The following is a 15,866-nucleotide window of genomic DNA, read 5'->3' on the forward strand; positions in this document are numbered from 1 at the left end:
CCTGGGTTCATCCTGTGGTCACCTGCACCCGGTGCCGTTTCCCAGATGCAAGAATGATTGGACAATAAGGGATTGTTCTACTCTGCCAAGCTCTGTCTATCTCGGGTCACACACATCACATCTAGCTGTAGGTAAATTGTCAGCTCAAGCCCCAGAGGCCGAACTCAGTCCCACAGACACAGATGAGAGTTCTCATCATAGATATTTGATGCATAAACAGTTTTAAACAATCTTGCGGTTGCTTATTTCCTAATGGGAAAAAAACAAACGCTATTTGATGAATATTAGGAGTACAGTAATACTTCTGGCATTTTTTGGAAAGCTCAAATTCCCCCCTTTTCAAATAAACCACCAATCTACCCCCTAGATCAGGGGTGTCAAAGTCAAATGGACGGAGGGCCAAATAAAAAATTTAGCTACAAGCCGAGGGCCGGACTGTTCGAATGTTCATTGAAAAATTTTTAAATGACGCATATAGTCTAGTGAACCTAATTGAACCTACTGAAAACCTAACAAATATATTCCAATATGATCAGATAAATAAAGCAATATTTTCTTATGGCTCTGTCAGTAATCTTTAATTTTCAACAGACACAAAAGACAAATTTCCTTTATATAAAAATCCCCATAACATGAACATTAAATGAAAGAAACCGGTATTCAAGGCACCATCAGTAGCCTATATTTTCTATTTTAGCAAAAGTGGGCTAAATTTACTTCAAAGAAAAAAACAATAATAGCAATTTTCTATCATCCACTCAACTGAAATATTTTTAAAATATAATTGGATTGAAATACAATAAAATAAAGTGCAAAAATCTATTAATCAAAAACAACACTTTGTTTAAGGAGAAGTAACATGCAGTGAAAACAAATATTAAACTTTAACTTTTAAACTTGAACTGAGTAAAAACTCTAAATATGTGATTGCACAGTAATGTTCACTTGTTTGAGGTTGAGGGTGATACTTGGTGGTGTCCCATCTTTTCCACAAGTTCATCAATGTTCGGGGTAAGGCTCTGAGCTGAGGAAATCCTCAGAATTGAGTGGAGGTGTTCAGCAGTAAGTCGACTTCTGTGTGATGTTTTGTTCAGGTTCATCAAAGAAAACAGTTGTTCACACAGGTATGTGCTGCCAAACATAGACAACGTTTGAGCAGCCTGGATGCGCAGCTGGGGCATTGTGTCGGGGAGGAAACGGGCGAACTCCGCAGCACCCACTGCCGCATATTTTGCCCTCAGTGCATCATTGCATTGGAGGTCAATCAACTCCATTTGGAGGTTTGGTGGTGAGCTTTCCACGTCAACAGCAAATGGGTTACCGAGCAGTTCCAACCTGCTTTTTTGTGCTTCAAAGTCAGCAAATCGGCGTCGAAAGTCAGCGGCAAGCATACCTATTTTATCAGCCAAATGTGCGCTCGGGAACGCACTGGTAGAGAGCTTCTCTTTCATGGTCTGGCAGCTGGGAAAGCGGCTCAAATTTTCTTTCCGCATCTGCGTCTCCCACAGAGTCAGTTTGGTTTTAAATGCCTTCACTGTACTGTACATATCAGAGATGACATGATCCCGACCCTGCAGCTGCAAGTTCATTGCATTCAGATGACTCGTAATGTCACACAGAAAAGCCATTTCACACAGAAACATTTCGTCTCGGAGTTGTGTTGTGTCTTTCCCTTTGCTGTCCAAGAACAGACAAATCTCCTCACGAAGCTCGAAACATCTTTGAAGCACCTTTCCCTGGCTTAGCCATCGCACCTCTGTGTGATAAGGCAAATCACCATGCTCCGTTTCTAACTCCGTCAGAAATGCCTTGAACTGGCGGTGATTCAAACCTTTGGCTCTGATAAAGTTAACTGTGCGCGTGATGATGCTCATTACATGCTCCATTTTCAAGGCTTTACCGCACAACGCTTCCTGGTGTATGATACAATGATAAGCTGTCAGCTCACCTGTCGCGTTTTCCTCTTGCATCTTTTCCCGTATCTTCGCCACCAGTCCGCTCCTGTGTCCACACATCGCAGGTGCTCCGTCGGTTGTCAAACCCACGAGTTTTTCCCAAGGCAGCTCCATCTCATTTACACATCTTGACACCTCTTCATACAAATCATGCCCCGTAGTTGTGCCATGCATAGGACGTAAAGCCAAAAACTCCTCTGTCACGCTTAGGCTGGAGTCCACTCCGCGGATGAAAATTGACAACTGGGCAATGTCAGAAATGTCGGTGCTCTCATCCACAGCCAAGGAATATGCAATGAAATCTTTTCCCTTTTTCACAAGCTGCTCTTTTAGATTGATGGACAACTGGTCTACTCTCTCGGCAATGGTGTTTCTGCTCAGACTCACATTTAAAAAGAGTTGCCTTTTTTCTGGGCAAACTTCGTCACAAACTTTAATCATGCAGTTTTTGATGAAATCCCCCTCCGTAAATGGCCGGGCTGATTTAGCGATCTCTTCTGCCAAAATAAAACTGGCCTTGACAGCAGCCTGGCCTTGTGATTTGGCTTTTTTGAACAGAGCCTGTCGAGATTTGAGGCCTCGTTTTAATTCCTCTGCCTTTTGTAGCCTTTGTTCCATGTCCATATTCTTGTTTTTGTCCGCGTGTTTCGTTTCATAATGTCGTCTCAGATTATACTCTTTCAGTACCGCCACACTTTCTCCACACAGAAGACACACAGGTTTTCCAGCTACCTCCGTGAACATATACTCCGACTCCCACCTTGTTTGAAACCCCCGGTTCTCAGTGTCCACCTTCCGTTTTGCCATTTTTGATGGGTATCTGAAAGTTAATTTTACTGTGATGCTGACGACTGCTGTGCCAATAAATATTGAAATGAAGCAGCCTACTGCTCGGTGCGTCACCGTTGCATTGTGGGAAATGTAGTATTGGTGCGTGTAAAAGATCTGCGGGCTGCCGGCTTGCTGCGGTCTGCGGGCCGGTTCTAATAATAAATCAAGATCATCCCAGGGGCCGTAAAAAACCTTCTCGCGGGCCGGATGTGGCCCGCGGGCCTTGACTCTGACATATGTGCCCTAGATGGTTATGATGTGGAGAAATTCAGAGCTGTAAATTGTTTAACCTGTAGCCAAGGCTTTATAGCCAATATGGTTAATTATGGCTGGCATTGATTACAATATCAATGTTGCCAGCCAAGGTATACGAGGGGATAGTAGGCCTAGTTGGACAAGGCTATCTGAATGTGTACTATGGAAGTTAGAGGTAGCCTAAATATTCATTATTTAATCATTTTAAAAAAGCACTGACTACGTGACTAAAATGGCTGTGACTAAAACTGTCCAGAGTTTGTCGACTGATAACTAAAACTAAAAGGATGAAATGACTAAAACGTAACTAAGACTAAATAAAAAAGCTGCAAAAATTAACACTGCTTTAAACTCCCGAGTGGCGCAGTGGTCTAAGGCACTGCATCTCCGTGCTATAAGTGTCACTACAGACCCTGGTTTGATTCCAGGCTGTATCACAACCGGCCGTGATTGGGAGTCCCATAGGGTGGCGCACAATTGGCCCAGCGTCGCCCGGGTTAGTGTTTGGCCGGGGCAGGCCCATCATTGTAAATAATAATTGGATCTTAACTGACTAACCTAGTCAAATAAAAAAAAACATTTTAAAAAGGTGGAGTTTCAGTGTTCATTTCTCCAGGCCAGCATTTGTGATGTCTGCTAGTTTATCAAACCAAGCTCATCTATTAATCTACACAAGCAGAGTAGTGGAAATGTGTAACATTCTGCCTGTCAGGCTATCTGTTACAAAATCCCTGCCTGAGACTCTTAGCACACCATCTCGCAGCCTTCTCTCAGGGATACAAACTCTGCAACTTTCTAACTCTTGCAGTTAGAACTACCTTTCCATGTACATTTCATCCGTGTGTGTGTCAATAAAGTACCCTTGTCTGTGTAACTTTGAGGTTGCCTTACTCAACTCTAACTGCGGGAGGTGCTTGTGGGTCACAGATCAGCCCAAACGGAGATTCGCTCTTTCACTATCGCTCACAACGTGGATGCACACTACATGCACGGGGCATTGTCATGCTGAAACAGAAAAGGTCCTTCCCCAAACTGTTGCCACAAAGTTGGAAGCACAGAATCGTTTGGAATGCCATAGTGTGCTGTAGCATTAAGATGGATAGTTCACTGGAACTATGGGGCCCAGCCCAAAGCATGAAAAACAGCCCAGACCATTATTCCTTCTCCACCAAACTTTACATTTGGTAGGAACATTGGGGCAGGTACCGTTCTCCCGGCATCTTCAAAACACAGATTTGTCCATCGGACTGCCAGATGGTGAAGCGTGATTCATCACTCCAAAGAATGTGTTTACACTGCTCCAGGGTCCAATGGTGGCGAGCTTTACACCACTAGCCGACAGTTGGCATTGCGCATGGTGATCTTAGGCTTGTGTGTGGCTGCTTGGCCATAGCAACCCTTTTCATGAAGCTCCTGACAAACAGTTCTTGTAATGAAGTGGCTTCCAGAGGCAGTTTGGAACTCGGAAGTGAGTTCATAATTTTTACGTACTGCGCACTTCAGCACTCGCCGGTCCAGTTCTGTGAGCTTGTGTGGCCTACCACGTCGCGGCTGAGCAGTTATTGTGAAGTGGAAACGTCTAGAAGCAACAACAGCACTTAGTCGACCAGGGCAGAAATTTGATGAACTGATTTGTTGGAAAGGTGGCATCCTATGACGTTGCCACGTTGAAAGTCACTGAGCTCTTCAGTAAGGCCCTTCTACTGCCAATGTTTGTCTATGGAGATTGCAGACTGTGTGCTCGATTTTAAACACTTGCCAGCAACGAATCCACGAATTTGAAGGGGTGTCCACATACTTTTGGATATATAGTGCATGTCACACAAAAACACACACAGAGAATGTGACTTCTCTACACAGCCATAGAGATGCCGAATGTCAGAAGGGGATAGCAAAACAGACATGCGATTCATCACGCTGCACAAAGAGCGGGGAAGGGGTGACCTTCAGCTCTGGACCTCACGTTCTTTTAATTTCCATGATAAATGCCATGTGTGGGAACAATGACGGACACTTGATGGCAGCTGCTAAACACTTGTCTGACCGCGTTCCGTGTAGGATGCCGATCACAGAATTGACAGGACGTTTACAAAGTTGACGTTTGGCAGCTCTCCTTTCATAAACAATTCAATATACACATCTAGATCCATAGCCTCCGATACGATATGTTTTAGTGTGATATGATTTGTGGAACGAATTCATGCGATTTGGTTTATTACTAGCTGCTGCTGATGGGATGACTTCTCGAAGTCGAGTGTGTGTGTAGGAATTAGGGGTGGTGGCAATTTATACTCCCCACTTATCTGAAACTGCCATCACCCAGTGATTAACTTGTCATTTTTGCAGATCAAATGTTGTTCAGCTACTACTGTCAATATTCATCTTTAGAAATTAGCATGGCATTTAGCCAATGCATATAATTCAGCTTTGAATTATTGCAGTCAAAACAGGGTGTGTGAGAATGCACCTCAAGGCTTAAAGAGATTCAGACAGAACCCTGCAGGGGAGTGAAAGAGATAAGAAACAAGTCAGACATATCACTATATAGCAACTTGGGCACAGGAAAATGACTGCTGAGCCCTTAGAAAACACTGGAACTATTTTTCGTTCCTGCAAGTTTGTATAACTGTATATGCATGGGCTTGGTCTCATGAGTAGGTGTTGATGTAGGCAATTACATCACTATGGGTTGACTGCAAGCATAATAAAAGCAACTTGGACTTTTTATTTTATTTTGCAGAACTCAGGAGAGACTTCAGTTGTATGTTCAATCTTTGACTTCTGTCTACAGCTGTATTTTGATTAAAATTGATATGATTTATAAGTGCACATTTTGAGTATTCATGATTAAATAGAAGCCCAAGAAAGGAAGCCCAACAGTGGCTAGCTTCACAACACATAACCCGGTCCGGTCGAGACTCACTAGCCAGATGAAGGTAGCTGGCAACTTATAACATTAGCTTTGGGCAACAGTGTTAAGTAGCTGGCTAGCCATTTATTATCATGAACTGACATTCAATTTCAATAGGCAAACAACAAGTGGCAACCTAGCTAATACTTAATCACAAGGATTCCTAAATCATTGCTAAGAATAATGAAAATGACTGCAGTTTCTACTGGTCATTGTTTTCAGGCTGGTTGTATTAGCGCTAGCTTGGTACCAAGCTAAAGCTAGCTACCCCAGAAGTTGCAGTCAAACAAACAATGCTTTATTACTAACACGGTATTGTAAACACATCGTTCGTGGCCGGTATTTGCACCGCTTTGACAGTGCTACCGTATCTTTTTTGACACGCAATGACCCAAACGGCGTTCCATAGTATGTCGTGAAGCTAATAGCAGTGACGCTATTACTGTGTAACTCCGGTAGGGTAACATCTGAAAAATAGCGCACTTGGTAGTGTGTACTGGTGCTCGACCAATCGGCGAAAGCCAACATCACCCACGACAGAGAACGGTTGATTGTCAAGGGCAATGAATTCCATTCGCCTTTGAGTTGTCTCGCTGAAATCTTCTTACTCTTTCAAATGATTGCTTGACTTGTTGACTGCTCGATCCACACAGCAGACATTGTGTGGGCTAGGTTAGGAATGCTGTTGCATGTGTAGCGCAAAATTTTACGTGGCGTTATTACGTCACGTACCCACATTATATAGGTATGCACGTTAGCTCGACATCGGTTTTTAACATCGCCGTTAAACTAGATATCGACCGATACCGATGTTGGCATTTTTAGCTAATATTAGCTGATTCCGACATGTTCACCGATATATCGTGCATCTCTAGTTTAGACCAGGAATCCCCAACTATTTGCACCCACAACTTTTTTTGCATATACTTTTTAAAATTGTTGGACATAAGACTGAGAATCAAGAAATCAGCGCCAAGTGATTAACATTTTGGATATCTGTTCCCAAGTATTCCAAAGCATAGACATGTTTTCTTTTTTGGTCTACCAGCCACTGTGGCAGGTAGATAAAGAAAAATCTACCAGCCGCTCAGATTTTTTCAACAAAAACATAAAATGCAACATGTAATGTGCTGGTCCCAAATTTCATGAGCTGAAATAAAAGATACCAGAAATGTTCCATATGCACAAAAAACTTGTTTCTCTAAAACTTTGTGCACAAATTTGTTTACATTTCTGTTAGTGAGCATTTCTCCTTTGTCAAGATAATCCATCCATCTGACAGGTGTTGCAAATTAAGAAGCTGATTAAACAGCATGATCATTACACAGGTGCACCTTGTGCTGGGGACAATAGAATGCCACTAAAATGCGAAGTTCTGTCACAACACAATGCCACAAATGTCTCAAGTTTTGAGGGAGTGTGCAATTGGCATGCTGACTTCAGGAAGTCCACCAGGCATGTACCAGGCAGATGGTGTTGTGTGAGCGAGCGGTTTTCTGTTATCAACGTTGTGAACAGAGTGCCTCATAGTGGCGGTGGGGTTATAGTATGGGCAGGCATAAGCTACGGACAACATACACAATTGCATTTTATCGATGGCAATTTGAATGCACAGAGATACCATGACGAGATCCTGAGGCCAATTGTCGTACAATTCATCCAGCCACCATTTCCTTATGTTTCAGCATTATAAAACACGGCCCCATGTCGCAAGAAACTGTACGCAATTTCTGAAAGCCGAAAATGTGCAAGTTCTTCCATGAACTGCATACTCCGACATGTCTCCCATTGAGCATATTTGGGACACTCTGGATCGACGTGTTCCAGTTCCCGCCAATATCCAGCAACTTCGCACAGACTTTGAAGAGAAATGGGACTACATTCCACAAGCAACAGCCTGATCAACTCTATGCGAAGGATGTGTGACGCTGCATGAGGCAAATGGTGGTCAAAGTATTCAGACCCCTTGACTCTTTCCACATTTTGTTACATTACAGCCTTGTTCTAAAATGGATTTAGTTAAAAAAAATTATAAAAAATCTACACACAATACCCGAAAACAGTTTAGAAATTTCCGCAAATGTGTTTAAAACAGAAATACTTTATTTACATAAGTATTCAGACCCTTGGCTATGAGACTCGAAATTGAGTTCATGTGCATCCTGTTTCAATTGATCATACTTGAGATGTTGGCTCCAATCAAGTTGTAGGAACCTGTGGTAAATTCAATTGATTGGACATGATCTGGAAAGGCACACACCTGTCTATACAAAGGTCCCACAGTGCATGTCAGAGCAAAAATCAAGCCACGAGGTCAAAGGAATTGTCCGTAGAGCTCCGAGACAGGATTGTGTCGAGGCACAGATCTGGGGAAGGGTACCAACAATTTCTGGCGCATTGAAGATCCCCAAGAACACAGTGGCCTCCATTTTTAAGTAGAAGAAGTTTGGAACCACCAAGACTCTTCCTAGAGCTGGCCGCCTGGCCAAACTGAACAATCGGGGGAGAAGGGCCTTGGTCAGGTAGGTGACCAAGAACCCGATGGTCACTCTAGCAGAGCTCCAGAGGTCCTCTGTGGAGATGCGAGAACCTACCTGAAGGACAACCATCACTGCAGCACTCCACCAATCAGGCCTTTATGGTAGGGTGGTCGGACGGAAGCCTCTCCTCAGTAAAAGGCACATGACAGCTCGCTTGGAGTTTGCCAAAAGGCACCTAAAGGACTCGCAGACCATGACAGAAGATTCTCTGGTCTGATATAACCAAGATTGAACTCTTTGGTCTGAATGCCAAGCGCCACATGTGGAGGAAACCTGGAACCATCCCGTCGGTGAAAGCGTCATGCTGTGGTTGTTATTCAACGGCAGGGACTGGGAGAGTAGTCAGGATCGAGGCAAAGATGAATGGGGCAAAGTACAGAGAGAGCCTTGATAACCTGCTACAGAGCTGGGGCGAAGCACATAGCCGAGACAACGCAGGAATGGCTTCGGGACAAGTCTCTGAATGCCCTTGAGTGGCCCAGCCAGAGCCCCCCAAAAAATCTCTGGAGAACTGAAAATAGCTGTGCAGTGACACTCCCCATCCAACCTGACATAGCTTGAGAAGATCTACAGAGCAGAATGGGAGAAACTCCCCAAACACAGGTGTGCCAAGCTTGTAGCCTCATACCTAAGATGACTCTAGGCTGTTATCGCTGCCAAAGGTGCTTCAACAAAGTACTTATTAAAGGGTCTGGATACTTCTGTAATTGTGATTTAAGTTTTTTATTATTACATTTGCATTTTCATTACGGGGTAGTGTGTGTATTTATTAGGTATAAAAGTAACAACATGTGAAAAGTCAAGGGGTCTGTATGCACTGTAATATGAATTGTAACTCAGTAAAATCTTTAATTGTTTTAAAATTGTTCAGTGTAAAACAAGAAAAAAGTTAAGTACTAATATGGTATAGTGGCTGACTTTGTAGATATTCAAGTAAATAATACTAACTTTTATGCCCCCCCAAAAATTATCTATGAATGAACGTCACTTATTGCACACAGCTCCCCTGCCAGGCAGTGTTGCTGCGTGAGGTGGCATATATGATTCGTATTTCTTTGTGCAATTAGCTGCCAGGAAACAAAACCCCAGAAATACTTTGTAAAGAGATACTGCAGCATTTTTCTAACTCACATGTGCTCATACTTGACTTTTTACTATTTTTATTCACAAATGTAATGCTCGCACTGTAGAACCTTGCAAATTGACAACCCGCCTACGTGGCTGGTGAAATAGGCATTCTTACCCGCCAATACCTAAATTGATCCGCATTTGGCAGGTGTTCATTTTATTCCCCATTATTGATGCATGCATAATTTGGATCGGTATGGGCACCCAGGATGGATGCTTATTGGGACGGATGCTTATCTGTGAATCTTACCATCCCTTACGTTTGGCTTAGGTCACAACCTTGAAGCAACATCAGTTGTCCCGAGAAAGACTTAGAAAGTGTTTCAAACGGCAGGAACATGTTGAAGTAGTACATAGAAAGCTGTCTACATGTACAGTGGCCAAAAGTTTTGAGAATGACACAAATATAAATTTTCACAAAGTCTGCTGCCTCAGTGTCTTTAGATATTTTTGTCAGATGTTACTATGGAATATTGAAGTATAATTAAAAGCATTTCATAAGTGTCAAAAGCTTTTATTGACAATTACATGAAGTTGATGCAAAGAGTCAATATTTTCAGTGTTGACCCTTCTTTTTCCAAGACCTCTGCAGTCCGCCCTGGCATGCTGTCAATTAACTTCTGGGCCACATCCTGACTGATGGCAGCCCATTCTTGCATAATCAATGCTTGGAGTTTGTCAGAATTTGTGGGGTTTTGTTTGTCCACCCACCTCTTGAAGATTGACCACAAGTTCTCAATTGGATTACGGTCTGGGAAGTTTCCTGGCCATGGACCCAAAATATCGATATTTTGTTCCTAGAGGAACTTAATGATCACTTTTGCCTTATGGCAAGGTGCCATGCTGGAAAAGACATTGATCGTCACCAAACTGTTCCTGGATGGTTGGGAGAAATTGCTCTCTTGGTACCATTCTTTATTCATGGCTGTGTTCTTAGGCAACATTGTGAGTGAGCCAACTCCCTTGGGTGAGAAGCAAACCCACACATGAATGGTCTCAGGATGCTTTACTGTTGGCATGACAAGACTGATGGCTTTTTTCCGAATGCCCCAAACAATCGGAAAGGGGATTCAGAGAAAATTACTTTACCCCAGTCCTCAGCAGTCCAATCCCTGTACCTTTTGCAGAATATCAGTCTGTCCCTGATGTTTTTCCTGGAGAGAAGTGGCTTCTTTGCTGCCCTTCTTGACACCAGGCCATCCTCAAAGTCTTTGCCTCACTGTGCATGCAAATGCACTCACACCTGCCTGCTGCCATTCCTGAGCAAGCTCTGTACTGGTGGTGCCCCGATCCCGCAGCTGAATCAACTTTAGGAGACGGTCCTGGCGCTTGCTGGACTTTCTTGGGCGCCGTGAAGCCTTCACAACAATTGAACTGCTCTCTTTGAAGCTCTTGATGATCCATAAATGGTTGCTTGAGGTGCAATCTTACTGGCAGTAATATCCTTGCCTGTGAAGCCCTTTTTATGCAAAGCAATGATGACGGCACGTGTTTCCTTCCAGGTAACCATGGTTGACAGAGGAAGAACAATGATTCCAAGCACCACCCTCCTTTTGAAGCTTCCAGTCTGTTATTCGAACTCAATCAGCATGACAGAGTGATCTCCAGCCTTGTCCTCGTCAAGACTCACACCTGTGTTAACGAGAGAATCACTGACATGATGTCAGCTGGTCCTTGTGTGGCAGGGCTGAAATGCAGTGGAAATGTTTTTGGGGGATTCAGTTTATTTGCATGGCAAAGAGGGACTTTGCAATTAATTGCAATTCATCTGATCAGTCTTTATAACATTCTGGAGTATATGCAAATTGCCATCATACAAACTGAGGCAGCAAACTTTGTGAAAATGTATATTTGTGTCATTCTCAAAACTTTTGGCCATGACTGTATTGAGTCAACCACTAATTCAAGTCCTTGAGTAACAGGGTCTGCAGACCTGCCCATTACGAACACACGAGATTCAACCAATAAAGGTCTTGTGTTTGAGTACTGAAACCATGCCCACCGCATTAGGGGTTCAACGTGACGTGCAGGGTTTTATTCCAACCCAGCTCTAAAAGTAACTTTTTTGGGCCAGGGTTGGTGGTGACTGCTGATACAGGGGTTTTGAATGACTGGGAAAGTCGTCTCTACAAAAGGCCTACATTGACACAATGTTTTCGTGTCATCTGCTTTGGTGGTGACAGATACAGACCTGGTCTGGGGACGGGCTGCAGGGCTGGTGTCTGGGCCTTCCTGGCAGACGCTCCCTCCTGAAACACACAGACAAAAACACAACGGTCAATCTACAGCCTGATGAATGAAACGCCAACCCTACATATTGGCATAGGATAAGCAAGTTCCATCCAACTCGGACTGTCTCCAGCATATTTACACTGCATTTGGAAAGTATTCAGACCCCTTGACTTTTTCCATATTTTTACGTTACAGCCTTATTCTAAAATGGATTAAATCCTTTCCCCCCCTCATTAATCTACACAATACCCCATAATGACAAAGCAAAAACAGGTTAAGAAATGTTAGCAAATTTAATATCACATTTACATAAGTATTCAGATCCTTTACTCAGTACTTTGTTGAAACACCTTTGGCAGCGATTACAGCCTTGAGGCTACTTGGGTAGACGTTACAAGCTTGGCACACCTGTATTTGGGGAGTTTCTCCCATTGTTCTCTGCAGATCCTCTCAAGCTTTGTCAGGTTGGATGGGGAGCATCGCTGCACAGCTATTTTCAGGTCTCTCCAGAGATGTTAGATCGGGTTCAAGTCCAGGCTCTGGCTGGGCCACTCAAGGACATTCAGAAACTTGTCCCGAAGCCACTCCTGCGTTGTCTTGGCTGTGTGCATAGGGTTGTTGTCCTGTTGGAAGGTGAACCTTCGCCCCAGTCTGAGGTCCTGAGCACTCTGGAGCAGGTTTTCATCAAGGATCTCTGTACTTTGCTTCGTTCATCTTTCACTTGATACTGACTAGTCTCCTAGTCTCTGCCGCTGAAAAACATCCCCACAGCATGATGCTGCCACCACCATGCTTCACCGTAGGGATGGTGCCAGGTTTCCTCCAGATGTGACGCTTGGCATCCAGGCCAAAGAGTTCAATCTTGGTTTCATCAGACCAGAGAATCTTGTTTGTCATGGTCTGAGAGTCCTTCAGGTGCCTTTTGGCAAACTCCAAGTGAGCTGTCATGGAAGCCTCTCAGTAAAAGGCACCCTACCATAAAGGCCTGATTGGTAGAGTGCTGCAGAGATGGTTGTCCTTCTAGAAGGTTCTCCCATCTCCACAGAGGAACTCTGTCAGAGTGACGATCGGGTTCTTGGTGACCTCCCTGACCAAGGCTCTTCTCCCCCGATTGCTTAGCTTGGCCGGGCGGTCAGCTCTAGGAAGAATCTTGGTGGTTCCCAACTTCTTCCATTTATGAATGATGGAGGCCACTGTTTTCTTGGGGACCTGCTGCAGAAATGTTTTGGTAGCCTTCCCCAGATCTGTGCCTCAACAAACTCCTGTTTTGGAGCTCTACGGACAATCCCTTCGACCTCATGGCTTGGTTTTTTCTCTGACATGTACTGTCAATTGTTGGACATTATATAGACAGTTGTGTGTGCCTTTCCAAATCATGTTTAATCAATTTAAATTCACCATAGGTGGACTCCAATCAAGTTGTAGATACATCAAGTATGATCAATGGAAACAGGATGCACCAGCTCAATTTCAAGTCTCATAGCAAAGGGTCTGAATACTTAAGATATCGGTTTATCCTTTTTACTAAATTTGCAAACATCTCTAAAACCTATTTTCGCTTTGTCATCATGGGTTAATGTGTGTAGACTTAGAATAAGGCTGTAACGTAACAAAATGTTGAACAAGAGAAGGGATCTGAATACTTTCCGAATGCACTGTATATATTGTCCATATCAAGAGCCTCAGTGTTGTGTATGATGACTGTTGCTCCCTCCTCCCTCAGGCCGATTCCCCTTGGAAGGGGTGTGCGTCTAGTCTGATGGGAGTGCATCAAGGGTCACACCCTCTCTAAGGTCTAGGTAATTCATCATCTAATGACAGTCCCAGAGCTCGGCTTCAAAGAAGAGCTGTTAAAACATCTACATATACAGAGGGTTGTTTCTAATTGTCGATCCTGTCAGAGCTCTCAATACTGTCGATCCGGCCAGAGCCTGGGACTCAAACCAGTGATTGTATCACTAACCCAGACCCAATATTCCCTCTAAGTTGCACGCATTAGAAATAAGCCTGCGATTGAACTTCACTCAAGGGGGGGGGGTGTTAACACTCAATGATTCTCTTTACAGTGGGCAATTGTGATAAAAATCAACATGAGCAACTTTTAATGCAACATACCGAAACAAAACAAACTATGCAAGACTTATTAGTATGCAAAACTATGCACGTGATTTTGTTGTAGGCAGAACGCATCGGAGTCTGATTCTATTGCATTGACACGTAGGACTGTTGTATTTTGAGACAAGCTTCACTAATCTACGTAGCCAATACGGCAGAGGGTAGCATAATTGATCTGATTCTCTGTAATAATGGTATGGGAATAATAATGCATTTTATTTTGTAAAGTGGTTTCTTGTATCAAACATTTCTAGTCACCTTCTTGTCTGAAGGTCAAGTGGATAAACATTTTAACGTCAAGCCCTGCATGTTTTTTTCCCAAAAGTCTCATGGAATGTAGGCCTACATCTTACACCACACATTGGCTCCTATTGTAGGCTGCATGATAGAACAGACATTTCCATGTTCAAATGTTATGGGATGCATTTTGTTTTTGATGGTAGGCCACTCTGGTAGGTCTACATTATATTCATCCACAGAAGCCTATTTGACCACTGTCTGAAACTTAAAGCAGGTACAGCCTCAGTGTTCACAGTGAACACATGCTGGAAGTTCCACAGAATTTTCACAAAGTTCAAGTTCGCAATCAGCAGACCTGAAATTTGCTCAGTACAGAAAAAAAAGAGGAACCATTTTCCAGAACCTCAATGGCATACACATTATTTAGAAATGTGATGAAGTTGCCTCTAGACGCTGATCTTGGGTCAGTTTGGCATTTCCCCCTAATGGTTCAGGTTAGGATTGGGGGACGGGAAGCTGATCCTAGATTAGAACCTAGGGGAAACTCCACCTTGAAGCACTTCCTGAAATATTGGCAATGTTGCTTTGACACATTGGTTCCTGTTGGATTTCCACTAGTAGGTTGAATTTAGTCTCTTATTTTATTGGAGATGTATGGCACACAGCCCACAGAACTTCATAAAGAGTTTCCAGTTGACCCAGTGTTTCCCATAGATTATTTTCCAACACAGATAGGTGGCAGATTGAATGGTAGGGAAAACTGCTGTGACCAGAGCCATCTGTTCGGAGTTATATAGATATGTTTTCATATCATTTTACTCAGAACTCATAATGCGTCGGCTTCCTGCAGATTTGTCAGTTAACTCCATGGGCAGCAGCACAGACTTGTGAGTTGTCGATGACAGATATGATTCAATAGTTCAGGGCAGAGTCAAGAGAATGCAATGAAAATCCCGGGCCCATGGGCTGCTTTTTTATTATTATTGCGGTACATTAAAGTTCTCATGCAATAAATTATGCAAGCCTGTTTTGTATTGTCAAAATAATGAACTGTGAATATTTTATCAGATTAATTTAGCTGTCCAGATAGCACACATCGTCCACCAATAAAGGAGTGAGGAGTTAGAGGGGCGGTTTAATACAAATTTTGTCCATCTAGTCCAAGGGAGAATTTCAATTGAAAATTCCTCACGTCCTCTCTCCAAAATCCATTGGAGGTCAGAGTGGAGGGACGTGTGACTTTGTCATCCAATGGGGTTTGAGGAGGAGAAAGGATGCGAGGAGTATTCACTTGAGATTCTCCAAGTACGTGGAAAATATAAGTAACCATTTCTATGTAGGCCTGTACTTCTTTGGTGCCAATTCTTAATGACATTGGTCACCCTAACTCTCAAAATCTGTCAATCCTAGGCCAATAGTCCTCCAGTCCAGTCAAAAAGTAAATAAACCTCAATGTATGGGGCTTCTGCCCCTGCAAAGGTTTTTGGTCTATCCCTCCAGAGCTCTTGTCCCTTAATCTCCCTCACATCTAGTTGCTTTCCCACTGTCTTCTCTTTCCTATTCATGATCTACTGGCCTCAGACAGATTAGTGAATCAGCAGCTTTGCTGGGATAGTCAAGCTGCTTAACTACATCAATACTGGCCTGACTGGAATGCCA

At 43.3% G+C, this 15,866-nt stretch overlaps 2 protein-coding genes across 2 annotated transcripts in view; one reads left to right on the top strand and one right to left on the bottom strand.

Annotated features, from left to right (window-relative positions):
- Positions 1–15,866, top strand: part of LOC129814393 (beta-1,3-galactosyltransferase 2-like) — a 47,005-nt gene that overhangs the window by 13,368 nt on the left and 17,771 nt on the right. The gene's annotated exons all lie outside the window — the stretch shown is intronic.
- The window catches only part of LOC129814392 (parafibromin-like), a 65,787-nt gene that overhangs the window by 12,652 nt on the left and 37,269 nt on the right, over positions 1–15,866 (bottom strand). Inside the window, exon 12 of the mRNA XM_055867494.1 lies at positions 11,812–11,869. Within this exon, the coding sequence (XP_055723469.1) occupies positions 11,812–11,869 (58 nt within the window). The remainder of the gene's footprint in view (positions 1–11,811; positions 11,870–15,866) is intronic.

This window comes from Salvelinus fontinalis, chromosome 17, assembly GCF_029448725.1.
Source record: "Salvelinus fontinalis isolate EN_2023a chromosome 17, ASM2944872v1, whole genome shotgun sequence".
NCBI lineage: Eukaryota > Metazoa > Chordata > Actinopteri > Salmoniformes > Salmonidae > Salvelinus > Salvelinus fontinalis.